This window comes from Magnolia sinica, chromosome 2 (genome assembly GCF_029962835.1).
Source record: "Magnolia sinica isolate HGM2019 chromosome 2, MsV1, whole genome shotgun sequence".
In the NCBI taxonomy this organism is placed as follows: Eukaryota; Viridiplantae; Streptophyta; class Magnoliopsida; order Magnoliales; family Magnoliaceae; genus Magnolia; species Magnolia sinica.
The window spans coordinates 20,370,051-20,396,311 of NC_080574.1; the positions used below are offsets into that span (position 1 = coordinate 20,370,051).

Here is a 26,261-nt window from a genome sequence, read left to right on the forward strand (position 1 = left end):
TAGAGTTGCAAATATGCTATAAAACACATTGCTCCAAACAATAATATTCGAATGAATGTCGATTTCGTCGACTGGAGTGGAGCTTCGATCAATCAAAGTTTAGTGCTCGATCGATTAAGCATTGATAAAAATATCCATCAACAACTATCTAAAAACTAGAGTTTATCGATTATATCAAAGTGTTTTACAATCCTCACTTGAAACCTAGCCCTTTCTTTTGGCCAGGGTTGTGAACGAGTGGGGCCCACGGTCAGTGTTCTAGATGTTTCATTTGGCACAATCTGATTCATCCGTGAGACAGACATACTCCCATTGCAAATGGAAGACTGTTGGCTACATAATTTTTTTTTACTAGGACAAGGTTTGGGTACTACCCCCACCTGTCTTTAGCAAGTCCGAGTGGCTACCGTGATGGATTGATTTCATCCACATCATCCATCCATTTTCCATACAATTCTAGGTTATAAGGACAAAACAATGAGGCAGATCCAAATCTCAAATAGACTGCATGGCATTGAATTGTATTAGATGAGATTAACACCATTATTGCACAATGATTGCATGTATGAAAATACCATGGTACTGTAGTTATCCAATCTTATGTTCGGAATAAAAATTGTACTATGAAAAATATTGAATTAAGCGAAATCATGACTGGTGGACCATGAAATTACAATTAAAAGACTAAATTTACAATGGATGTCCTTCACTTGTGTGTGTGTGTGTGTGTGTGTGTGTGTGTGTGTGTGTATCTATCTAAAGCCAAGATGTCATGTGTAAACAATATATGTGAATGGACAACATAGATAAACACATGCATCAATATAAAGCCCATGTGTGTAGTGGATTTCAAAATCCATCGGAAATCGGGGGTATTTAGCACATGGCATTAGGAGGGATAAGGTGGGATGGGATTCAAAAAACAATAATGATGTCTTTGTCAGAAAATTGTCTTATAATTCAATGGGTTTTGTAATTTCATGGGATCTTGTGCCATGCTGTTTGGATGGCATGGGATGCTTCTAAGAAGCCCTGCAAACTAAGAAAGGATTTGCCAATTCCATTGGCCAGGCGCTACTTCCAAGAAATATTATAAACCTACTTCTTTCAGTAGTTCCAAACAGTCGCAACCTAAAATTCACATGGATTTTACAGGACTAGATGTAATTCCATGGGATTAAATGCAATTCCATCCCACTTAATCTCAACCTTTCCCATCCTGTCCAAATGCCTAAGGGCCCATTTGGCCAAGTGGATTGGAAGGGATTGAATGGTATTAGGGTGGATGGCATGAGTTTTAAGGTAATGTTGGTGTTGTCAGTAGATTGTCTTAAGATCCATGGGATTGCTATATCCCGGGATTACTATATCAAGTTTGTTTGGCACGCCCTGCCAATCTAGGGATTAAACCTTCCCATCCCTTCCAATCCCTCGAACCGAACACATCTCAGGCAAATTTTAACGGGTTAGGGTGGATTGGATGGGATTTAAAGGAAACGATGGTGTTGTTAGTGGATTGTCTTCAGATCCATGTGATTGCTATATCCTGGGATCAAATCACCCAGTCTGTTTAGCACGCTGGGCCAATCCTGGGATTTAACTTCCAATACTTTCCAATACTATCCAATCCCTTCCAATCCGCCAGCCAAACGGGCCCTAAAGAAATTGGACGGAAACAAATGCAATTCTATCCCACATAATCCCTTCTAATAGCCTGCGCCAAACGGTCCCACCCGATGGGTAATAATATGATATTGCAGCACATTACAGAGTCCAAGTGAACATGCCCTGTCCAGTAACTCAGGTGATAGTTCAAAAAACGCTACGGATGATTCAACCGCGCATCCCGAGTCGGTAATTCCCTCAGCGAGCCCCACCCGATGAATGGCGTAGATATCAAAAGTGCTGCTAATTCGACACGTGTACTACGCCGTCCATTTTCCACCTCCCTCACGCGAGTTCCATACGCACGTGACACTGAAGCTATAAAAACCCTTAACTGTCAAAGTGGCGGGAATCCCCCTCGTTTATTCCCTCCTCTTTTCTCCTATCCATCTACAGATCACAAGCTCTCATCCCATTCCCGCCAAGAAAAATGCAGAACGGCAGCAGCAGCAAGAGGCGAGCTCCTCCGCCTCCTTCGGCCCCGAACGCCTCGAAGCGATTCCAGCCCCAGCAGCAACAGCAGCGTCCGCAGTCGACGGTGACGATGGCGGAAGATGAGGAGATGATGGACGAAGACGTCTACTTGGAAGAAACCCTACTCCAAGACGAAGAATTCCTCCACGATGAAGAAGCCTTACGAGCCCTCTCATCCCGACTCTCCAAATGGAAGCGTCCTCCCCTCCCCCCTTCCTATGTCTCCCAATCCCAAAGCATAAGTAATCTCTCTCCTTCAATTTCTAGGGTTCCTCTTCATCCCTCCGTTTTCTTTTTCATGTTTCGCTTTGAAAACCTCTAATTATTATTATTCTTATTCTTCCTGGATTGTAGTTTTCCAGCAATTGGAGATAGATTACGTTATTGGCGATAGCCATAAAGTATTGCTCCCTAATTCGTCGGGCCCTGCTGCCATCCTTAGAATGTTTGGTGTTACAAAGGAAGGTTTGTGTGGTTTTCTTTTCTTTTTGACCCTTCATTTTATTTTATTTTTTCTTTTTGGATCTTGAGAAAAAGTTTTCTGTTTTTCCGGGACTTGTTTAGGCCACAGCGTCTGCTGCCATGTTCATGGGTTCGAGCCGTATTTCTACATTAGCTGCCTGCCCGGGATGGACCCCGATGATATCTCCCGTTTCCACCAAATCCTTGAGGTACTAGCCTTTTTCTTATTCGCCTTTTCCTCTTTCTTTCTCTCAGTCTGCATTTGGATGCATGTGTGACTGAATTTCAAACACGTATCCAATCAAGAAAATGGCAAATTTTAATGATGTTTCCTAGCATTCATGCCAACAGAAGTAGCCCCCAAATTTCAAGTACGTTTCTTTAACGTGCAAATTGATAGTAATATAATCTTAGTTTGGAGTCTAGATGCTCGTTATGAATGCTATTAACAGGAAGCACAGTTAGGTTACTTCCACTTCATTAAGCTAATAATTATTGTTCAGTTGGGTAGTGCATCCAAACACACTCTAATATTTCTGTTTGGACTGTATTGGCTATATTGTGGTGGGTTTTCAGGGTAGAATGAGGGAAGCAAACAGGAACAGCAAGGCTCCCAAATTCATCTTAAGAATTCAGATGGTCCAGAAGAGAAGCATTATGCATTACCAGCAACAGCAATCTCAGCCTTTCCTTAAGATTGTTGTTGCCCTGCCAACAATGGTTGCCAGCTGTCGAGGTGAGCGAATGCGATTTGCATTTGTTGTTGCACTCTGTAGCAATAGACATTTGGATATTTAGAATGATCCCTTGTCTAAACAGTTAAATGTTTTCTTGGACCAATCTATTTAAGAAATAAGATATATTCTGTTACATTTAAGAGCAATTACAGACTTGATGCTTTATGATTAAATGTGTTTCATTGCCTTCAATTATTCATAAAGACAGGGAGATTGATGAGTTTATTTTCAATAGAATTAGAGTTGGTTGGAGGAAGTGGATATGTGCCTCTAGGTTGTTGCGAACCCTGCATTGCTGCATCTTTTGATATGTAAGAGAAAATTTATAATGCAACTATATGTATGGCTTTGCTATATGGAGCAGAGTGTTGGCAGTCAGAACGCAACATGATCAGAGGTTTGAGTGTTGTACAGGTGATGATATTGAGAATCTGAGATAGATGTGTGGGAAGTCTAGGAACAGTAGAATTAAGAATGAGGTCATTTGAAGCAGCTTGGGGGTAGTCCCAATAGTAGATAAAATGATGAAGAGCGGATTGAGATGATTCTTTTATGCGCAATGAAGATTGGAACAACTCCTGTAAGGAGGGTATGTTGATTAGGGTGGAAGGCTTGAAAATAGGATGAGAGGAAGGCCTACAAGGACTATGAGTTGGTGAGTAGGGATATGAAAGCCTGTCTACTTTTTTTTTTTTGTTTTTTTCTTTTGAAAGATGAGATTATATTAACAGAAGAAACAAACAAAATATGACAACAAAACAAGAAACAAAACAGCAAAGAGAAAAGAAAAGCAAAACAACACTCTTACAAAACAGTTCCCTGAACTCTAAACCCCACCCAAAAATGGCTCATAGAGCCCACTCGTTAATACAATGAGTCACTTTACATAGGATTCCACCCAGGCAGGGAGACTTAATACTCAAAACAATGGCTATTCCTTTCAAGCCAGAGGGACCAACACCCAGCCAGGAAAGCTAATTTCCATCTCTTCTTTCCAAGGTTTCCACCACCTCCCACTTCTCAAGATCGAAAATGGTCTTGAATGCGACACGGCAAAACCCAAGCAACTCCGGCCTGCTGAAGGATACCATTCCTGATACACTTGAAGAAGGGACAATGAATCAGGATATGGTCGACAGGCTCTGCATCAGCCAAACATAGCAGGCAAACATTCCGAAGACAAAGGCCTCTTTTCTGAAGGCTCGTCCACTTACCAAGGATGGGGCCTTAAGATAGGATTGATTGGTGAAACAAGATTCAGAAAGCTGATCCCAAACAACTGGCATATTGGTATGATGATGATGATGATGATTCCTTCACACGCTAAATCCATAAAAAATCCTACACATGCTAAGAGAACGATTTGTCATTATCGATGCCCTTAATTTTGTCACTAATATTGTAGAAACTGCAATTTTTAATATTTTATTTGCAATTTTTTATTTCCCTTACATTTCTAACATTGTTTAATTAGTATTATAATTGAAAATTTGTTTATAATTTTTTCCTCTTAATTCTCAATTGCATTTGCAGGCATTCTAGAGAGGGGCATACAAATTGACGGTCTTGGAACAAAGAGTTTCGTGACATATGAAAGCAATGTTCTTTTTGCCCTTCGTTTCATGATTGATTGTAACATCGTTGGTGGCAATTGGATTGAAGTGCCTGCTAGGAAATATATGAAGGCAACAAAGAGTATATCTTATTGCCAACTAGAATTTGATTGTCTGTATCCTAATGCATTTTAAGATTTTATATTTCCTAAAGAGGAGAAGACATTGTATATAGTTTGGTTGAAATTTTATTCTCTTCAAGCAATTTCTTTCCTTAAAAAACTGTTCTTAGGTACTCTGAATTAGTCAGCCATGCTCCAGAAGGAGAGTTCTCTAAAATGGCCCCTTTTCGGATTTTGAGTTTCGACATTGAGTGCGCTGGTCGCAAAGGACTTTTTCCTGAGCCAAGCCATGATCCTGTTATTCAGGTTGAGTTCTTATTGAATGAGTTAGTATTTACTCTCTCTCTCTCTCTCTCTCTCTGTTTTTTATTTTTATTTTTTAAGTGAGAACTGGGCTTGTTACTCTTGTTATGATATGCACCATCCTACACTTCATTTTCACGATGAGTTTCATTCTTTTGTTACCAGGTGGCCAATTTAGTTACTCTACAGGGAGAGGACCACCCCTTTGTACGCAATGTAATGACTCTTAAGTCATGCTCTCCAATAGTTGGTGTCGATGTGATGTCATTTAATACTGAAAGAGATGTCTTGCTAGCTTGGAGGGTAATATTTCTCACCATTGTTTGGGAATATTCTCTTGTGTGTTTTGGATAATATAATTTTTAGTGTCTGTTTAGGTATGGGATCCTACTAAATCGGGATTAAGCCTAGTCCTAATTTTGGTAGGCCCCACACCCTCCACATCAGGCTGCTGCTTTCCTCGGCATATTTGTAATTACCGAATTTTTGGAAAAAACCTGAAGTGCCGCTAATTGCATTTATGTGAAATAGTGTGGCACTTTAGCACTGGGAAGCATACGTGGGGGGCATTGGGCCCACTAAAATTGGGATTATACGGGATCCCCTAACCAAATGGATCCATATACTTCTCTCCTCGTAATTCTAGAGATCACTATTTTCTTGTGTTTATATTGGGGCATGGTTGTTAGAATTTTCCTGCCTTCTAAAAAAGAGGCTGACAATATGTTTCATCTCATGCATTGTACTTGGAGAGAAAAAAAAGTACTTAGAGAGAAATTTGTACTAGTGCTTGTTGAAGCATTAAATTCTGTGGCTTCATCGTTTCATCTTCTTTTTGGTAGTGGAAGATTATAATTTAATAAAAAGAGGATGAATTCTAGAAAGAAATGTGGAGACATGGGTTTCTTCCTTCTGATGGAACGGTATGAGGAAGTGAAATGGAAGGCTACCCTATGTCTAAGAAGAAGTATGTTAGTAAGAAAATAAACTGTTCTCTCTCTCTCTCTCTCTCTCTCTCTCTCTCTCTCCCTTTACTAGTGGTCCATGGGAAAAGATCCTGATCTGTTAATGTTAATGAAAGCTCTAGGAAGTTAGAGCGACGCAATGTGGTTTAGAGCATCACGCATGTCAATAGATAAAGGGATTGGAGAATGTTATAGTGACAATTTATTTCTTGGTTGCTATATGGAGCATGACCAACTGTTCTAATCTCATGTGGTGAACTTTTATTTCTTCCATATGGAATTTTGAGAATTAGTTACCATTGTTAACATAATGACTTTGCAGGATTTTATCCGTGAAATAGATCCTGATATCATAATCGGATACAATATCTGCAAGTTTGATCTGCCATATCTTATTGAGGTATTTTCACTCCCCTTGTTCATGTTTTGTTCCTTGAGAGTTGATGCTTTTGGTTTATATGGCTGTCACAGGAATGTGAAGGCCTTTGGCACCTGCACTTGTGTGCATGTAGACACAGACACATATGCATACATACATATGTATATAATCCGAGTCTTGTTTGGATCGTCTGCAGAGAGCTGAAGCCTTGAAAATAGCTGAATTTCCAATTCTGGGACGCATCAGAAACAGTAGGGTTCGGATCAAGGATACAACTTTTTCATCAAGGTTAGTTTTTGTGTCGCATGTCTGAGAATTGCTTGTTTGATAGGACGTAAGCAGTTTTCTTTTTTCTCCTGCCACGGAGGTCCCAGATTCATACTTGATGTCTCTTTGCACAAGAAGATCCAGTGCACATCTGTTCTGGCTTGATCTCATTTGCTCCGTTAACTGATATACCTCAAAGTAGTTTTAATGTCCTTGGCCTTTCATTCAAACTTGGAGTTGATGGTATATTTGATGAAGCCAATCATTTCCTTGGCGCTACCGATAATCATCCTTCTCCTGATGCTGATAATCATTATGATTGTTTCTACATAAATGAGGATGGTCATCATACTATACTCTTCTTTCTTTATGTGCAAGGGAGACTTTACAAAGCTCTGCTTATCCCTAACTTCGCATAATCTTTTACCACCTTAAAGAACCCTATAACTCCCTTTTCTTAGCAAGTGCTTGTGTGACCCATAAATGCACGTTTACTAGGATTCCATGAAGAAACACATTTCCCACACATTGATCTGACTGAATATTATGTCTCTAGAGATAAGGTGTTGGTAGTCTTCCTGTGGTGATGTGTCTTAGTCATATTCAAGATAACATGGTCCCCTCCCCACCCCCCACTGAAAGACTTTTGAAGGACAATATAAGAGCACATCATGGAAACCTTAATGCGAAACATGTATTTCTGGCCACTACTATTTGTTTGGCATCAGCTTGCTGTGAACTCTCACCTTTTACTTTCTAGAGCTCTCCCATTTCAATTTCTGGTGGCGAGCTGAATTTATTGTCATACTTTACTTCCTCAGTGTTTGGTGGGGTCCAGGGAAATAGGACAATCTTGATTCTTTAGTTGACAAGGGGTGGTGTCTGTTTGTTTCAACTTTCTTTTTCTTTACTTAATAAACTCTTTGAGCCCTAGATGTGTCCGATGATTGTGATGTAATATAACTACATGTTCATCTCATTCTCTAAAACTCATTGCATCCTTTTAGCACACATTTGGATGCATGTGAACATTAGTTTTTCATGGGATTTTGAAGAATTCAGATTTTAGCAAGTTCTATTTCTATGTAATCCCATTTCGGGGTGGCCCAAAATTAAAGATAGTTGTATCCCGTAAGTGGGCCACACATGTACGAGAGAAATGGTGCTTAGTAAAAATTTGATCAACAATCGATATTCAACACATGCACTGTTTATTTAACAGACAAACAACCTAATTTTTGTGCAAGGCCATCATCCAAACTTCAATGTGGATATCTAAATGATTAAAAGCAGATTTCGCATGACTTGGACTATTGAATATGATATTTCAATTAAAAATGGAATTTTCAGAAATTTAGGTTTCAAAATCCTGGCATCAAAAGTAGGCCTTAGAGATGATGCTTACATTTTACACATTAGAAATGGCACATATTTGAAGCCATAGTTGAGAAACTTGAAAACCCAACTTGTCTTGCTGTTCAATTGGACTGAGTTGACCAGAAGATTCGGTTAAGTTCTCATAAAGTCTTGAGCACCAACTAAAATGCTATTTAAAAATTTACTAAACAATTTGTAATATAAGAAAACTAATAAAATGGAAAGGGAGGGTAAGCATCGGAAAATAGTTGGATCAATGAGAGCAAGGCCAATAATTTCAGACTAATATATATCATCATCTTAACCTTCTCTCAAAAGCTTAGGTTTGGCTTTTAAAATGTAGTGTGGCAAAAATTTTGTGATTGGTTGCCCACTAGAGTCATCAACCCTTCACTTTCACTAAGCTCTTGGAGACATGGTTTGTGAATCGTTCACCACTGTTACAGGGTTGTATCGCCCCCGCATCGTGCTCTTTCGGTTGATATGGGTCGATATAGCTGTAGTGTTCATGATACTGGTACGTATCGATTGATATGTCAAACATTGCTTGGAAACTGGCAAGTGGTAATGGTTGAGTTTGAAGTATATGTATTGCTACAAGTTTCGCTGGCTAGAGATATGGAAACAATATCGATATCGCCGATAATATTGCTAATAACCGGAAATGTGGGGAAACATGGGGAAAACGGTGGAATTTTCAATGAAATTTCAGGAGATGTTAAAATGTACATATTTGCATCTTTAGAAATTTAAAAAAATTGCAAAAAGAATGCATACATAACAAGTTTCCATTTAATGGGGTCTTAAAAGTATTTGTTGTTAGAAATCAGTCCAACCATCCTATCTAGCCTATTTAACCATCCAACCTTCCATCTAAACATTCATCGATATTGCAAAATATCAACAACACATGATATTTCACCAAGAAATCATCAATAATTGGAAAGGAAACGAGAGATTGTGGTCTCAATATCACGCGTGTTGCGATATCAATAATATCAAGATATTATTAATATTATCAATGACAAATTAAACACTACATTCAACCATGTGCCCATGAAAAAAAATTTGAAATAATATTTTTTTTCCTAATAAACAAAATTTTGATGATATCCATACGTTGGTGATATTATTGAAATATCATTGATACACTTATGATACAAGCATTACCTAGAATTTATGTAGTAAAAAATATTGGTAATATTGATGCATTGGCAATGCAAGCGACACCTAGAATTTACATAGTTGAAAATATTGACGATTACATTAGCGACATTGATACGTTGGGGATACTTAGCGATGCATTGCTAATACCTGAAAATTTTGATACTACCAACGTTATCAATATTGGTACCAGTGTTATTGGTATCACTGAGCTGGAGATAAAGATAATATCGGAGATAATTCAAACACACTAACAATACTTGCATGCTAATATGACCCATAGACTCCTTTTAGCATTCTTCCGGTATCTATATCATTTATCTCTATGAGTGAATTTCGGGCTGCTAATATTGATACACATGATGGTATACACAGACAGCTTGGAGTGCGGGAAAGTAAAGAGGTTACAATCGAAGGGCGAGTTCAGTTTGATCTGTTTCAGGTTTTGTCAGAGAATCTGTTTTGCTTTCTATGATGTTACTCTCAGTACTTTGGGTGAAGAAAAGTAATTGTATTTCTTTTAATAAATCTCACTTATCCTTCAAAGAGAAAAAGGTACTTGCATCTAGTTAAACCATTACTAGCTTGTTTGACTATATCCCTCTTTGCTTGCAGGTTATGCAACGAGACTATAAGCTGAGTTCATATTCTTTGAATTCTGTTTCTGCACACTTTCTCGCAGAGCAGGTGAGGGCTATCCTTTTGTTCTGTTCTTCTACGTAGAGATATATTATCCTGTTATTAAATGCTATTTATCATGAATTATTCGCTACAAGTTCTTACAGATTCAACCATATTTTAAACTAGAAGTGTTTTTATTCTACTTATCATTCTTTGAGTTTTTAAGTTTAGGATCAGAGTTTGCCGTTCCACTTAGTTACAATTTTTGGGTAGCTGAGTGATAGTGAAGCTCCAGGTCTGACAATAAGTAACGACAATTATGTGAAAGTCCTTTGCATATGTTACTCTTTGCACCAAATATTATATATTCCTGAGTATTTTGTATTTGATATATGACTTGCTTTACTTCTCAGTAAACTTAGATTATAATTTCGTCTTGTAAGCAAAAGAACTATAATCTGCAGTGCCTTGGTTGAAATCCTAGGCTTTTGGGGAAGTTCACTTGTTCGTTTTTTGTTTTTCTGCTTATAGTCACTCCAGTAGACAACCTTTCGTTTTTTTTTTTTTGCCAATCAACAATTTCAAACCTAACCCCAAATTGCTGGGAGAAAGGCTAAGACGGACACGGTGGCGGTGATGGATATCTTAGTGAAAGCACTATCACCTTGAGTTGGCTATGTAGTAGGGCTGTGGCTTTGGGTTCCTGTGTTTTTTTTTTTTGGATGCTTAAAAGGCTTGGTACATCCAAATGCCCAGTTGTTTACCCAAAAATTGGGTTAGGCAAACACCGGGTTTCTTTCAGCTTTATTGTTAATTTTGCACGATACCAGTGAATACACAAATGATAAATACCACATGTTCATGAAACTAGGATAAGGTACACAAGACTCATAAATTGAAGTTGATGGATCTCAAGCAACCAATTGAAAATCTTACAAGCAATACTCGAATTACTGATGCGGACATCAGTGGTGCACCCTTTAGAGTGTACCAAAGGAGGAGGCGTCGCCGATAGAGTACCGGAGCGGATGAGTTGACGTGGATGGACGTTGGGTCCGATATTTTCTGACACGTTACGAGTGTAGGAGCGGCATGACCGCACCCTGACCATAGATCCATGGGTCGGATTTCGCACTCTACCATACGGGTGTTTTAGTTTTAGGCATTTTGTTCTTTTTTCTTGTTTCAGGGGCTTTATTGCACTTTTACTTTTTCCATAGCTTACATATATGTTGTAAGAAACCCTATTTTCATTATTATTAAATGAATAGAAATTTGTATTTTTCTTCATTTTTATTCAAGATATTAGGGTTTCAGAATTGGCCTTTGGGTGTTGAGGATTCCACCCCAATTTTAGGTTTCCTTCTTTTTAGATCTTCGAAGTACATGAAAAGGTAAGAATCATCCTTCTTTTCTTTTCACGACAAAAGGATCTGTACTTTCTTCATCTCGAACCCTTCATTCTTCACCCATTTTGTTCCTTCCTGGATATACCCTTTCTAATTTGAACGGAAAATAGGGATGATTAGTTAGTAGAATCAGATCCGAGCTTGACCGTGGATAAATAGTAAGAATAAACGTTTAAAAAAACAGCAAAAAATGTAGAAAAAAAAAAGAGAGCATTTTTTTTTTCAAGTAAAAGCATGTTCAATAGGAAAATAGTGCACAAACACCTGGACCCCTCCCCGAACATTGAGGCCCTCGTGATGGTTCAGTGGGTTTCATGCACACCATACACACACCATGGTAGGCCCCTTAAAAAATTTGCACAACAGCCTTTAGCCTACAACATTGCGTAGCAACTGGCCTCCTAAAATGAAAAATATTGAAAAAATTCCAAAAAGAAACCAATTTCTCATCCGAAGTGTAAAAGAACTCATTAACAAATATTAAGGGGCAAGAACATGCCTCTATCAAGCTCAAGAAGAAATTCAATCATTCAAGAAATTGAATATTTGAGCTTTGCAGCCGTACGGATGTGGAAAAAGGGGAAATCTGATTTTCACTCCATTTCAGCTCCAATGCTCTTGAAAATACAGCAAATGGACCTTCTTGCCGGGTCGATTGATTGGCCAAAATCTCCTCTTCAACGGCTTTGTGTATTGAGAGAATTGAAAAATCAGATTTGGGGGCCGGAGGGGTGCTTGCATCAAGTCTTAGGGTTTAGAAAGATGGTTTTCGAAAGCCCTCTTTTGAAAAGCTTTAGGGGTCATTTGACACCATGGATTTGGGAGGATTTGAGGGGATTTCAAATCCCCTCAAAGAGGGGGTTTGAAATCCAAGATAGAAGCTTGGATTACATCTAAAATCCTTCCAAGAGTTGCATGTGTGTCAATTGGCTACTAATTTATTGGGCACATGGCCCACTGATGATATCCCAAAACAATCAGATTATCAACCGCATCACTATAATTACTTTCATAGGATAATCTGCGCTGTCCAAACATTGTCCATGTAAATCAACAATTAAAAATTGTTGGTTAGTCACTCGGATGTGATCCTATGCTTGTGGCCCATTTGAGACTTGGAATTTCATCATTTTCGGGCAAAGTATATATTTCAACGGGCTTATTACAACCATTGTGTCAAACATTACATACGTACGCTAATTAGAGATATTAAAGTTGATTTAGTAATTAAATTCAAATCCCTGTAAATATACTATGCATAGCTACTTTTGGATTAAAGGGGATTATGAATCTAGGGTGCCAAACACAGTGGGATGATTCCAAATCTAGGGGGTTCTGAATCCACGCTCCCAAACATGCCCTTAGTTTGAAGACATGTCTTTAAACGTGAGTTCTACAACATTTACAATATGTCATAAGTCCTCAGCCGTACACATGGGATGCCCATTTATAGATAGTTAAGATTGTCTGATATGGGCACAAGTATATAGATTCTCCATCTACAATAGGACCCACTATTCGGATTTTTTGGATAGCTCTACATCATTGCCACGTGTGAGAAGGATGGGTTACCGCAAATTTACATCATCAGTTGAACTTACTGTCAAATAACCATTTACTCTAAAAGCGGGACACTCACACCATAAATAGGCCGGGCTTGATTTCCCAGTCCCTGGGCCGGACTTGATTTTCCTGACCCCCGGTGGGAGAATAATATATTAGCGAGGCATATTTGTTGCTCTCGAGATTCGAACATAGGACCTTCTGCTCTGATACCATGTCAAATAACCATTTACTTTAAAAGCTTAAGCTGTCAGAGTGTGGTGTATCAATGTATATCAAGGGACTTTATCATTCCAACACTCACAACATTTAAAATCTAATTTTTTAAAGCAAAGAATGGTGTAGCGTACGCTACACGCTTTGCAGCTTGTAGCATACGCTATGACCCCCATAGTGTACGCTGTAGGGGAAATATGCCTTTTTCACTACAAGCTATGGTAAAATGCTATTGAAAATGCTGATTATACACGTCCCCTTATCTTGATGACCTGCATTCCTGTGGGTTTTTCTGTTATTTTTGTTTTCTTTTTCTATGTTTATGCAATAATACCAAGTTGTCTTGTGTTCCTTCAACCTGCATGTTTTCTTTAAGCCGTAAATTTATTCCTGACATCATTTATCTCAAGTGCAGAAGGAGGATGTTCATCATTCAATAATATCTGATCTTCAAAATGGTAACCCAGAAACTAGGAGGCGTCTTGCTGTCTATTGCTTGAAGGTGTATTAACACTTGCAATACCATGTAAATTGTGACTATATTTATTTTTAATGGTCGGATTTTTTGAGATAATCTTTTATATTTGTAAGATGTCATGAGTTTATCACCTTTACTGGCTTAGGTAAACACTATCTGAAGAGAAATGATACATTCTGAACTGACTTAAAGCTCGGAATTCTCTTAATTATGCTAACCATAAGCCCATACTGCAACATTTCAAACAGCGCAGTGTACTGTGTATGGCATGTATTCCCACACTATTGCATGGTGTGCCATAAAATATGCTATGCCCATGATTTAAAATTGGTGTCATAATCTAATAACAACCGACTGTTATCTAATGTAACGGCCATTACGAAACAGAAAAAATGGGAAAAATCGAAACTGTTATGCCCAGTGAAATTAATGGCACTTTTTGATGAAAAAAAATCATGTCATTACCATAACACAGTGTTGTTATATATGGGAATGGTCCTGTGTGAATAATGGCTGTTATTCCACTTATAGTCTGTTAGTGAGAAAATAAAACCCATTATTTAACACTTTTTTTTTTCTACTTCACATCACTCACCATTCCCATTCTAATGGCTGTTATAATGGGCATTATAACAGTTTTTAAAACCTTGATAGTGCCCTTTCATCCAGAGAATAAAATAGAAAAGGTGTTAACTCTGTGTTACCAATAGAAATTTTTTGTGGCTTGGCCAGGATGTTGGTGTGTGTCATTGATGCCATGCATCATTTACCAGGTGGTGATATTGTCATCTTCTTCTTCTTCTTCTTCTTCTTCTTGTTTTTTATTTTTTTTAAACCAACCTTTTTCTTTTCTTTTCTTTAAAAAGAAAAAAAATCTTATATTTTAACTCAGAGAAATTGCAACACGGAGCTCTTTCATATCATGGGGCCTACAGCATGCCTCATGAATTGCCATATGGTGCTGTTTACGGTGCATGGTAGGCATTGTGGTGTGCTTAGCTTTTGCAAGCTTAATCACTTAGCACTTAAAAATATATCTTTGATGTTATCCTTCAAAAAAGGAAAAAAAAACTCTGATGTAACTGTGTTATAAACATTGTATATGCATGCAATTGTAAGGATTTGAGTCTATGATAATTAACCATGCCCATACTTGAAAATCATTTATTTTTACTACATTTCATTGGGTGTGCTAAAACCCTTAAGAGCATGGATTTGTATGATGACTGGCAAGCACTGCGCAAGATGTGAATCTCGTGGTCAATGTTCATAGCTCATCCCTTATCTTGGGTGTTACTGGACTTGACAAGTTGATTCAGTTCAGCAAATGCAGAACTCATAAACTTGAATATGTCAATGAAAATTATACAAAGAAAGCTTACTCCATTTCTTTAAACAATCTTTTCAAAATAAGCCTAGAGGTCAAGAAAAATAAAACAAAAACATTAACACCCGTTTCTTATTCAGAAAGAAAATCTGATTGGTGGTATCTATTAGAGAAACTCAGTATATAGCTGGTCGTGGTATACCTGTTGTTTACCTAAATCCTAAATGTTCTTTAAAAAAAAGCTTTTACTTTTTTACTCTAGTTAGACAAAATTAATGAACAAAAACATCTTGAACTGTACATTTAATCACCTTTAGGTGGATGCCTTGTCTCCAGGATGGGCAATATGTCTATATCTTTTAGGCTGTAAAAACATCGATTATAGTATACATAAAATATTATACAGTCCATTTCATAGCATCAAAAAACATAATATGTCCCATTGTATAGTTATAAACTAGGAATTGAATAATTTAGATAATCTAAAAATAGAGGGTATTTTATTTAATAAGAGTCTGAAACCTCGTTTATTTTCTTCCAGCTAGTGACCTCTTCAGGTAACTGTCCCATCAAACTCAAGGACACTTGATCAGTCTCTTGCAACTCCACTTGTGTCCTCATGAAGTTACAGCATTGCTTCAACAAAAAGTTGAACTCGTGCTCAACAAGAAAGTAAGAAGTGGCAGGGAACATACAACAATATGAATGGTTTAGACAGGACAGTAATCAGATAACTAATGACATTTCTTTCACATTCGTTCCACCCTTGTATAAAATATGCCATCTGTATTCATATCACTTGACTCTTAGTTCCATGCAGGTTCTATTACAATCAGAAAAAGGAACAGTTACTGACTCGTGTGGTTTATAGGGAATCTTTCTGATTGAAGAAATACCTAAAGCATCCATAAATTTGTCTCTTTTTTCTGTATTTTCACATTAATTCCTGGAAATGGACCAAAGATGCCTGTCTCATGAAAAGGACTCTTACCCAGGAAAAAATTGACCGTGTTTTCTTAAATGCACTAATCTTTTATTTGAAAATTTGCATTGTTACATCGTTGTGCATGTTACATATGCTGAAAGGTAAAATTTCCTTTGTTGTGAGATGAAATCTCTGACAATTAGACTTGGTTTCTCATTTGGGTTGCAGGATGCTTATCTTCCACAACGGCTTTTGGACAAATTGATGTTCATTTACAACTATGTGGAGATGGCTCGAGTCACAGGTGTTCCTATATCTTTTCTGCTTGCAAGAGGCCAAAGCATTAAGGTGATCATATTTGAGACCATTGATGATGATTTGGCTAATAAATGTGCTGACATACTGCATTTTGTTGGAAATTAACTGTTCTTCCAGGTTCTTTCACAACTTCTTAGGAAGTCCAAGCAGAAGAACCTTGTTATTCCAAATGTTAAAGGGCAAGGAAGTGGACACGAAACATTTGAGGGTGCAACTGTAAGTTTGTGATGACTTCAGCTTTTAATTTTTATTCTTTTACAATTTCTTTATTTTGAAGCACCATTGCTAAGCACATACAAAGCTGCAAGCGGGACTATGTGCTTTTGGGGGGGGGGGGGGGGGGGGGGGGGTGGGATTTCAAAAAGGAATAAATATTTATCAAAAAAACTAAACAAATCTCTATTTCTCCTGGTTCAAAAGATTACACACAACTTTTCTATATATTTCCAATCTGCGCATCACTCTTTCAAAGAAACATGAAGCACTAGCTACCTTCGACTAGTATTCAAATATAAGATGTTGACATTACAAAATATTGAAATACAAGACTGAATACTAAGGATTAAAAAAAGGAAGAAAAAAAAAACAAGATATAAAACTAAAGTGATTTATGTGCTGCTTTTCATCCTATCTGTGTAAAGAATAGCAGGAAACAACATACAATAAGTTCTGTTATTTCTGTTTGTTGCTGAAATTGACACTCTTGGGGAAACTTCCAACTCTGTTTCAACTAGGCTGACTTTATACATATAATTTGCTAGGAATCCTCCTGATAAACACCAGAGGCACCGCTTTGACATTTGGAATTCTTAATTGTGTAGGTTTTGGAGGCCAGAGCTGGATTTTATGAAAAGCCAATTGCTACATTGGATTTTGCATCTTTGTATCCGTCCATCATGATGGCATATAATCTATGTTACTGCACTCTGGTAATTGCTTTTGCCACAGTTGAATTATTGTCTCAAACTGGAGTTCATTCCTTGCATACTTGGAATAAATTCTATCTAAGCTTGAATTTAGGTTTCAAGTTTTCTAAGCTCTAAAGAAATGTTGCTTACCTGTGATCTATGTGAAGGTAACACCTGAGGATGTTCGTAAGTTCAACTTGCCCCCAGAATGTGTCAATAAAACTCCATCTGGTGAAACTTTTGTTAAACCAAATTTACAGAAGGTTGTCTGTTACTAATCTGTCACTTAATGTTTCAATTCGTTCTCTGAAGCCATGGCCAGCTGTTAGATGAAGGCTTTTACATTTTCTGCAGAGCCATGGACATGTAAATACATATGCTCTCAGATAATGACATAGAGGTCATTTCTCTTTCAGGGCATACTTCCAGAAATTCTCGAAGAATTATTGGCTGCTCGTAAAAGGGCTAAAGCAGATCTTAAGGTGTTTTAATTTATTTTATTATGATGAATGTATTTTACTTTTCTAGCTGTTATTGAGCACCGTACAATTTACTTTTATACGCACACGCCTTTATTTCATCTTCTCTTGCATGCTTATTGTTGATGATCGATGATTAAACCCTTTCTGGTTGTTTTAATCTTGCATTCTTTAGATGGTTAATTACAAGTTATATTATGTTTCAGGAAGCAAAGGATCCATTTGAGAAGGCTGTACTGGATGGTCGTCAGCTGGCTCTGAAAGTAAAACTCACCACCATCCTTTTGTTTTCTATTCAACCATTCTTTTCATGTGAATCTAACCGTGGAATATTCTGATGCTCTGTTCCTTCTGGAATGTGTGTTGATTTTTCAGATAAGTGCGAACTCAGTGTATGGATTTACTGGAGCTACAGTGGGACAACTACCTTGTTTGGAGATATCTTCCAGTGTGACAAGCTATGGTAATTAGAAGTTCTTTCCACATTACCATCTTCCTCATCATACTTATTTTTTAGTGTTTTTTTTTATTTTTTTTATTTTTTATAAATTTAGTTGAGGAGTTTTCAAAGAAATTCCTTTCTTTCCATGACCTTTTAACTGACTTAAACATCCCAGGTCGACAGATGATTGAGCAGACGAAGAAGCTTGTAGAAGACAAATTCACAACGCTTGGTGGCTATGATCACAACGCCGAGGCATGACTCTCTCTCTCTCTCTCTCTCTCTCTCTCAATTTTTTGTTTGTTACACAAGTGAGTCAATAACTATCTAGTGCTTTAAAAATTAAAATTTTAATAACTAGATGCTACTTTTAAGCAGAACATATGGGGTATCAGCTGGCTACACTTGGCTGGACAAGTCCATGTGTATTTCTCGTGGCTGGGTAATACAGGCAGTTTAACTGGAACACTCATAAATCAACAGCAGTCCACAACTGGACTTTTTACTTGCCAAAAAATTATGCAAACGTTGGTAGTCTATAACCAGATGAGGCTAATACATACATGTTAGCATGCAGTATCCGACCATTGCTCAACCTAGTAAATGTTGTTCTCAGCATTTGATTGGCAGTGGTACCATGGTGTATCTGAATAGCGGTCTTAACAGTTCATTCATCAACATTGGTATTGTATCAGGTTGTTTATGGGGATACAGATTCTGTTATGGTTCAATTTGGTGTGTCAACTGTAGATGCAGCAATGAGCCTGGGGAGGGAAGCAGCTCAGTACATCAGCGGCACTTTCACAAAGGTATGATTATAGAGTTCAAAGGTTCTTGTTTGGCGTTGACCCTGCTTGGTTATTTAGTTCTTGGTCTCGTTTGGCTCAGCTTCCTTTCGGTTCAATTGGGAAGTTCCAGAAATAAATCATTCTGAACTACTGAAGTGTTCTGCAAATAAATCTAGTAGGTCAAGAAATTTGATCATGGCGGACTTCTCCAATAACTGTTTTTGTACACTTATTGTGTCAGGCTTGAGAGCAGATTTGCAATTGGTGATGTGTTTCAAATTTATCCCCTCTGAGTCTTAAAATAATAACAAAGACTTGGACCAGTATCAATTTTTTTTTTTTGGGAAGCAGCAGGGGACAGGGTGACGATGATCAAACCATTCTTTGCACTGATGCTGCTACTTGTTATTCACAAGCAACCATTCCCTGATATTTGTCAAAATGTTGACCTATTGAGAATGGCTAACATGTCATTGTTGCTTCTGTGTCACCAGACTCACCACGTTGCAGCTCTAAGATTAACTCTAAAATAGAAAACATATATAAGAAACTTTGTTTCCGAGTGGTTCATCTTCATTTATGGTTTATCTTTGTTTAATTGACTGTAGAAGAGTTTCTTGTCTGTGCATTGTGAAGCCCATCAAACTAGAGTTTGAGAAGGTTTATTATCCATACCTTTTAATCAGCAAGAAGAGATATGCTGGACTTTTGTGGACAAATCCAGAAAAGTTTGACAAAATGGACACCAAAGGTGACTCACAGATCTTCTGGACCATTCGAAATTGTTCTGTTTTTTTTTTAAAAAAAAAAAAAAAATTAAAATGCTAAACAAGCCTTTTAATTCCTTTTGTTTTGATGTGCAGGCATTGAGACAGTTAGAAGGGACAACTGTCTTCTGGTAAAGAATTTGGTAACTGAATGCCTTCATAAGATTCTAATTGATCAAGATGTTCCTGGTGCAGTCCAGTATGTCAAGAACACCATTTCAGATCTTCTGATGAACCGCATGGATTTGTCGCTTCTGGTTATCACTAAGGTGACAGAATAATACATTTGTCCAAATAGTGCTGCAGCTGCTGTCCAGTAGACTTCTTTATGATCCTATGGTTCTTGTGTAATATTTGAATTGCTGCTTGATGAGAGCAGGGTCTCACAAAAACAGGGGATGATTATGCAGTAAAGACGGCACATGTTGAACTTGCTGAACGCATGCGCAAGGTAAAAAAATTTTAACATTTTATTTTTCACGTACATAATTCATATTTTGCATGCTTACACTAGCTATATTCAGGAAATTTATTCAGCAAAAAAGAAGAAGAAAGCAACAAAAACAGGGGTAAAAAAGATGGCTGCACAGAATAAGAGAATCACAGATAAGCAGCAAGATGTTACTGCTGTTGACAATGAGCTGGCTAATCCAAATCACCCCATCTTTAGCTAATGGTCTGATCCGGCATTAGTCTCTCAAGGAACACAAGAAAGGGAAACAGCATGACTGTAACATTCATATCGAGCTTGTTCAATCATATCTGCCAGTCTCCAAGGGCAGGGGAAACTGCCACACTAGCAAGCTATTTAAAGGACATGGACATTCATGTTACTGTCTTGCTTCCATGGTTGGTGTCCAATATGATCATCTTATAAAGATTAATATTGTTACATGACTGTGCAGATATCCTGTAACTGTTGAAGTATTATATGCTATAAATATATGCCTGCAAAATGTGTAACTGTGACATGTCCATAGAGACATCATAATTTACAATAAGGTGCTGCTTGGGCAGAGTGGGGATATTGCAATATTTTCTCTCTCTCTCTCTCTCTCTCTCACACACACACACACATGTGTGTGTGTGTGTGTGCATGTGCGTGTGTGCGTTGTAGTTTTAGCTTGCTTTTTGGTGAAGAACGCAATGATTACCTTTTAGGTGTTTTCTTTTTCTGCAGCAAGTGCACTCTCAAGAAAAGAAGTACCATGGCATACCATAGCATTCACTCGAAACTAAACAGCCCCTAAAGTTTTTCTTATTTATATAATATGAATGGCGCGTTTCCTAATATTTTCTTGTTTACTCCAAACCTTTGCTTAGCTGTTCCATGTAATGGCTCAATAGGCCCCAATGTTGAGGGTTTGAGGAGTTGGTGCTAACACCATGAAAACTTATTTAATATGAATACAATCAACTAAAAACTCTGTAAAATTGTCATGCGATTCTTGCATAAAACATATCTAGATTCTAGACATGCAGGCCCATTTCTAGAAACCCTCTTTATGAGCAGTTTGGATCCTTGAAATTGGAAACTAAAGATTTGAGTATAAATAAGTTTTAGTAAAATATTTCACTTTATAATTTACCAAAATCCACAATCTTGAAGGGCTAGTGGTTTGATGCTTCGACATAAAATAAGAAACCAATCTGTTCATGGTTCATGATATATGACTTGTGAGAGAAAATAGGAATAAATGGAATAAACCTGTAGTGGAAGACATGATCCATGTGACAATTGGAAGCTGAGGCAATTATTACACCATATCTTGATCAGCATGCCTGTAGATGTGTGGCACAGCCATTTCCTGAACTCAATCCATGTCAGGTAACTTCTTACATGTATCTGACAAAACTTAAACATTCCTCTAACCCCAAAACAAGCATAAAACCAACTCCACTTTCTAATTTAGGAGATGCATGGATGAGAGGATCTCTGCCCTATGCTTCCCATCTTAGTACTTCATGCTCATCTTCTTGTTCTTTTTTTAATATTGAAATCTGGTCTCTGATAAAGTACAGCTAATTGTTCTCATGATTTCGAATCAGTATTTATTTAAACAAATTGGATGTCATTCCTATCTTTGTTCTTACAGCAAGATGCATTTTTGTTTTATTTTATTGCATGCTCTTATTTTCTGCTTGTGTGGTTGTCATGAAAAGCGGGATGCTGCCACTGCTCCAAATGTTGGGGATCGTGTTCCGTATGTTATTATTAAAGCTGCAAAAGGTGCCAAGGTAGTTGGTTATGTGATGCTTGTTCTTTGTGAATTGTTTTTTTCTATGTTCATTGGTAACACTTTCAAATCCACTGGTTCATAATGAAACAGGCTTATGAAAGGTCGGAGGATCCTATCTTCGTGCTAGAGAATAACATTCCAATAGATCCCCATTACTACCTTGAAAATCAAATTAGCAAGGTGTTATTTGGTATTTCCTTCAAGATTTACTTCACTACTTTCTTTGATTGACCTGGTTATTGAGTATTTTCCATGTTACAGCCGCTTTTGAGAATATTTGATCCCATTCTGAAGAATGCGGAAAAGGAACTTCTCCATGGCAGCCACACAAGATCAGTTTCCATTTCAACTCCTTCAAACAGCGGTATCATGAAGTTTGCAAAGAAACAACTTTGTTGCATTGGCTGCAAAGCTCTAATCAGGTAAGTTTCCTACATTTGCTAAGTTTTGGTCCTAGTGCATAATTGTCAATGTATCGTGTGTATGACATTCACCCCCTCCAATAGGTTGGTCCGGCCATGAAGATCACCTAGCACATAAATCGGGTCTATCCACTCATCAGATGTGCCACACATGTACTTTGGATCGGCTGAGCGGTTGTCCATTGTTTTTTGTGGTTTGGCCTACTTGATTATTTGATCAACCTGAAATTTGCATCAGGTGTTTTCATGGAGGTGCCAACCTTTTTGATTGGTTGGATGTTAGACACGCTTGAAACATTGAATCTTATGTGCTGGTTGGTCAATAACCAATAGTCCAACTAGTTGCACATGAGACCTCGTGTGTATCATCATCATCATCATAGCCTTCCCTCAGGTATTTTGGGTCAGCTTTGTGAATCTCGTTTCACCAATCAATCCTAAGGCTCTATGCTATGCAACTGAACAAGCCTTCATATACTTCCTCACCACCTTGATCCAAGACCTTTTTAGGTCTTCCTGTCATATTCTTTTTGAGGCCTTTCAACTCCTATCATTGTTTCTTGCTGGAGCTCTCTAGTCTTTGTTGCACATGACCGATCACCTCAACCTGCTTTTGATCATTTAATTTCTTATTGGAATTATTCTTATGCTGTTCCAATGATCTCATTTTTAATTCTATCCTTTTGTCCCAAGCATTGCCAGTCAAGTAGCTGTCTTATGAAAATTTCCTAGTTTCGTTGACATAGGAGCTGATCAATTTCCTTGTTTCATAGACATTCCCATGATGAAGGGCTTGATCTAAAATGACCCCCCAAACGGACACTCCCTCTCTCTGTCTCTGTGTGTGCGCACGTGTTTTATCTGTTGTTTCTCCCTCCCTCCCTCCCTCTGCGCGCGCGTGCGTGCTTGCATTCTATCCGTTGTTTGAACACAAGTAGGTTGTTGATATGCTTTAAGTTAAAAATTTACTGGATGGAACACTTTTTTTTTTCCTGGTGCCAGTAATGCAGATCAAACACTCTGTTCACACTGCAAGGGAAGAGAGGCTGAACTATATTGCAAAACCGTAGCTAGTGGTATGCACCTCCATTTTTTAGTTTTTACCCTTGTCAATTCGAGTATGCAAGGTGCAGGCAATTCTTGACAAGTTCCCATGGGACACATGGCTGATGCCTAAGCTCTTGATTTGAGAAAGAAATGACCACAACCCATTTTCAGGCCACATTCCGATCAAGCAGTTAAGTTTGTTGGAAGGCCTGATTTTTGGATATGGTGGCTCTTGTACACCATGTGTTCCGATGGGAACTAATGTCTGAAAAAACTTTTGCAATAAGCATTCTTATATTATTTTTAGCAGGAAAGCTACAGTGTAAGGATTTAAAACCTTGGGTTTGTTCTGTCAAGTAATAAACCCCACACCATAGTACCGAATTGCATTGTAATGTATTCCTGTGCATTATTGAGTGGATTGGCACATGGGTTAAGGCATGCATGAAACTCTAACAGCTTTCACGGACTTTGCAGTGTCTGATTTAGAAAAGCTTTTTGGGAGGCTGTGGACGCAGTGCCAGGAGTGCCAAGGCTCTCTTCACCAAGACGTCCTCTGTACAAGGTTCCGCTTTCTTCTATCCTTGCGTATTACATTTTTCATATCTCGAGTTAATATTGTTGACCTAGTGTTTGCTATCTATGTTATTGTTCACAGTCGGGATTGCCCAATATTTTATCGGAGGAAGAAGGCACAGAAGGACATGGCTGAAGCTAAGTTGCAACTGGATCGGTGGAAATTCTGATTGATGGAGTTTGAGGTGTGTGACTTCCACCTGTAGTCCTATATAAGGACTTCCTGCACTACCTGTATGTTTACCGTTGTTTGGGGAAGGCATCTCATGGTCAATCTTCATACTCAAGATGTTAGGATTTCAGGTGTTCTAACATTGGGTTCTTGGCTCTGACTGCAGCCTATAGAAAGAGTATGAAAGAAGGGTCAACCTAAAGCCCTTTGGCCACTTTGATGTGTCATTTATTTTCGTTGGGTGCGATGTATGTCACTGGGAGGCACTGTCAGTTGGGCTGTTTTGGACCTCAAATTGTGTCTCATCTTTTTCCATGTATAAATGTCATTAACAGTGTCCATGGAAGGATAGGACTTCCAGGACCCAATTAGAGGAATGGATTTAAAGCATCTTCGGCATGAGAGCTACCGTTCCACCTTGTGGTGTTTTTTCATGGAGGATTTAGAGTAGGGTACATGCCCTGGATGAAGAGAGAGTGTTATTAGTCTTCTTCTTTAGAGTCTTGGGGCACAATACTCGAACCTGGGTCATACCCAGGGAGAGCAAGGTACCCTAACCAGCTGGGTATGCCAAGCCATGTATTTGGCCTTTCCTAGTTTGTACTGTGGGACCTATCATCCATTATGTATTATAGTCAAAATCGATGGAATGATAGCTTTTGTGAATTAGTGGCAGCTTGATAACTGATGCAGATTGAAAAACGTAGTGATGTATATCATCCTTTGCCGCGTTTGATGACCTAACTGTTTTGAGTAATTCCAGGTGTAGAAGACATGTTCTGAATTTTCCAATTTGAGTTATTACTGATACTGTGGAACACCAAATGAAGCCATTGTTAGCCGTGGAATGTACTGGTTCCCAATACAGTGCTGCTTGTATGAGTGAAGCTCGTTGTTAGGATTTAGCTGAGAGTTTTATGATCGAACTGGGCAGTAAAAGGGTTCAAGCCATTGTTTGCTACAATACTGATACTGTAATGACATGAAATGGTACAGAATTGTGTTGTCGCATGGCAGTTTATACAGCCTTTTTGCTACATATCTGATTGTGGATTAAAAAAAATAAAATGGCGGTGACTGCGGGAGGTTGCAAAATGGTGGACAAGCTGGACGTGCTTGCTAGTGCTCCATGGGGTTATGCTGCCAATTGGCCATGCTTGGTCAGAGTAGCTTGGGTTCAACTTTTTCAATTGAGATCTGGCCCGAAACCGATCAGACCCATTATATAGCTGTCTTGTCTGGGTTGTCTGTATTTTGGGCGGAGCTTTTCCATTGAGAGGCTGGTTCCTCTACTAACTGTTGTAGATGAGAATTTCGTGCAACTAACTGTGCATGGGGCCCGACCAAGTTGTGTACATGGGAAACCCAAAAACTCATATGGGGTGTCCCAAGTACAACCCACGTTGTGGTCATTTTCATGCAACCTGTCATTGGATACCGACGTTGTGGTCATTTTCATGGGACACCCCCCAAAAACTAAGGTGGGCTAACCATAAAAAAATAAATGGACAACCACCCAAAAACGTCCAAATTTATTATTGTGCTGGCTTAACAATAAGCCAGACCTTAGAATTTTGTAGTACAATGATATGCATTGATTGGGCCAACATCACCGTGCAGTCGTGACTTTGGCTATTAAAGCATGATGGTAGTAAGTATATTAAGTACTATCAGAGATTATGATAATAGGAGAATTTTCATAACACGGTTTTGTTGTGCTACATTTCTCAACGTGTGAGATCTGATTGTTATGGGATAGGTCTTCCAATGAAATTACCTACCCATGTCTGGACTCTGGAGGGCTTGATTTTTGCACCCTTGCTTGGGCCTGGGCTTGCGATTGATGGCGCACTAAAATTGGTCTGAGCTTACGCAGTAATTTTTTTTTATATAAAAAAGGCCTTCTTGCGTGCTTACAAAAGGAGAGCTAGTCACGTACCGGCAAGATACCACAATTTGTGATATCGTGCCATCTTTTTGGCCAACGTGCTACTGATGTGGAAATCAGTACCGTTGAAAATGGTGGGCTTCAAGATGAAGATCACCTTGGACAAAAGCCAGGCTGTTCTTCTCATCAGGTAGGCTACTATTTGTG

General features: G+C 38.3%; 1 protein-coding gene across 5 annotated transcripts; it reads left to right on the forward strand.

Moving 5' to 3' along the window:
• Positions 1 to 1,995: 1,995 nt before the first annotated feature.
• Positions 1,996 to 24,923, forward strand: LOC131236564 (DNA polymerase delta catalytic subunit). Of its 5 annotated transcripts, none has more exons than XM_058233830.1 (31): positions 2,006 to 2,381; positions 2,494 to 2,604; positions 2,704 to 2,810; positions 3,178 to 3,337; positions 4,872 to 5,067; positions 5,184 to 5,319; positions 5,482 to 5,619; positions 6,604 to 6,681; positions 6,857 to 6,948; positions 9,844 to 9,910; positions 10,084 to 10,155; positions 13,693 to 13,779; positions 16,236 to 16,355; positions 16,443 to 16,541; positions 17,147 to 17,254; positions 17,401 to 17,496; positions 17,650 to 17,715; positions 17,919 to 17,975; positions 18,088 to 18,175; positions 18,330 to 18,409; positions 18,850 to 18,963; positions 19,579 to 19,693; positions 19,806 to 19,978; positions 20,089 to 20,160; positions 21,873 to 21,947; positions 22,040 to 22,129; positions 22,211 to 22,371; positions 23,374 to 23,447; positions 23,896 to 23,983; positions 24,077 to 24,179; positions 24,333 to 24,923. In XM_058233830.1, exons 1-30 carry the CDS (start codon positions 2,096 to 2,098, stop codon positions 24,162 to 24,164), a joined length of 3,294 nt encoding a protein of 1,097 aa, XP_058089813.1. In that variant the 5' UTR covers positions 2,006 to 2,095; the 3' UTR covers positions 24,165 to 24,179; positions 24,333 to 24,923. The 5 variants fall into 5 exon arrangements, 4 of the variants coding, with proteins under 4 accessions (XP_058089815.1, XP_058089813.1, XP_058089814.1 ...); XM_058233831.1 differs by having other exon boundaries at positions 24,502 to 24,923; XM_058233829.1 differs by having other exon boundaries at positions 2,007 to 2,381; positions 24,077 to 24,923.
• Positions 24,924 to 26,261: the final 1,338 nt, after the last annotated feature.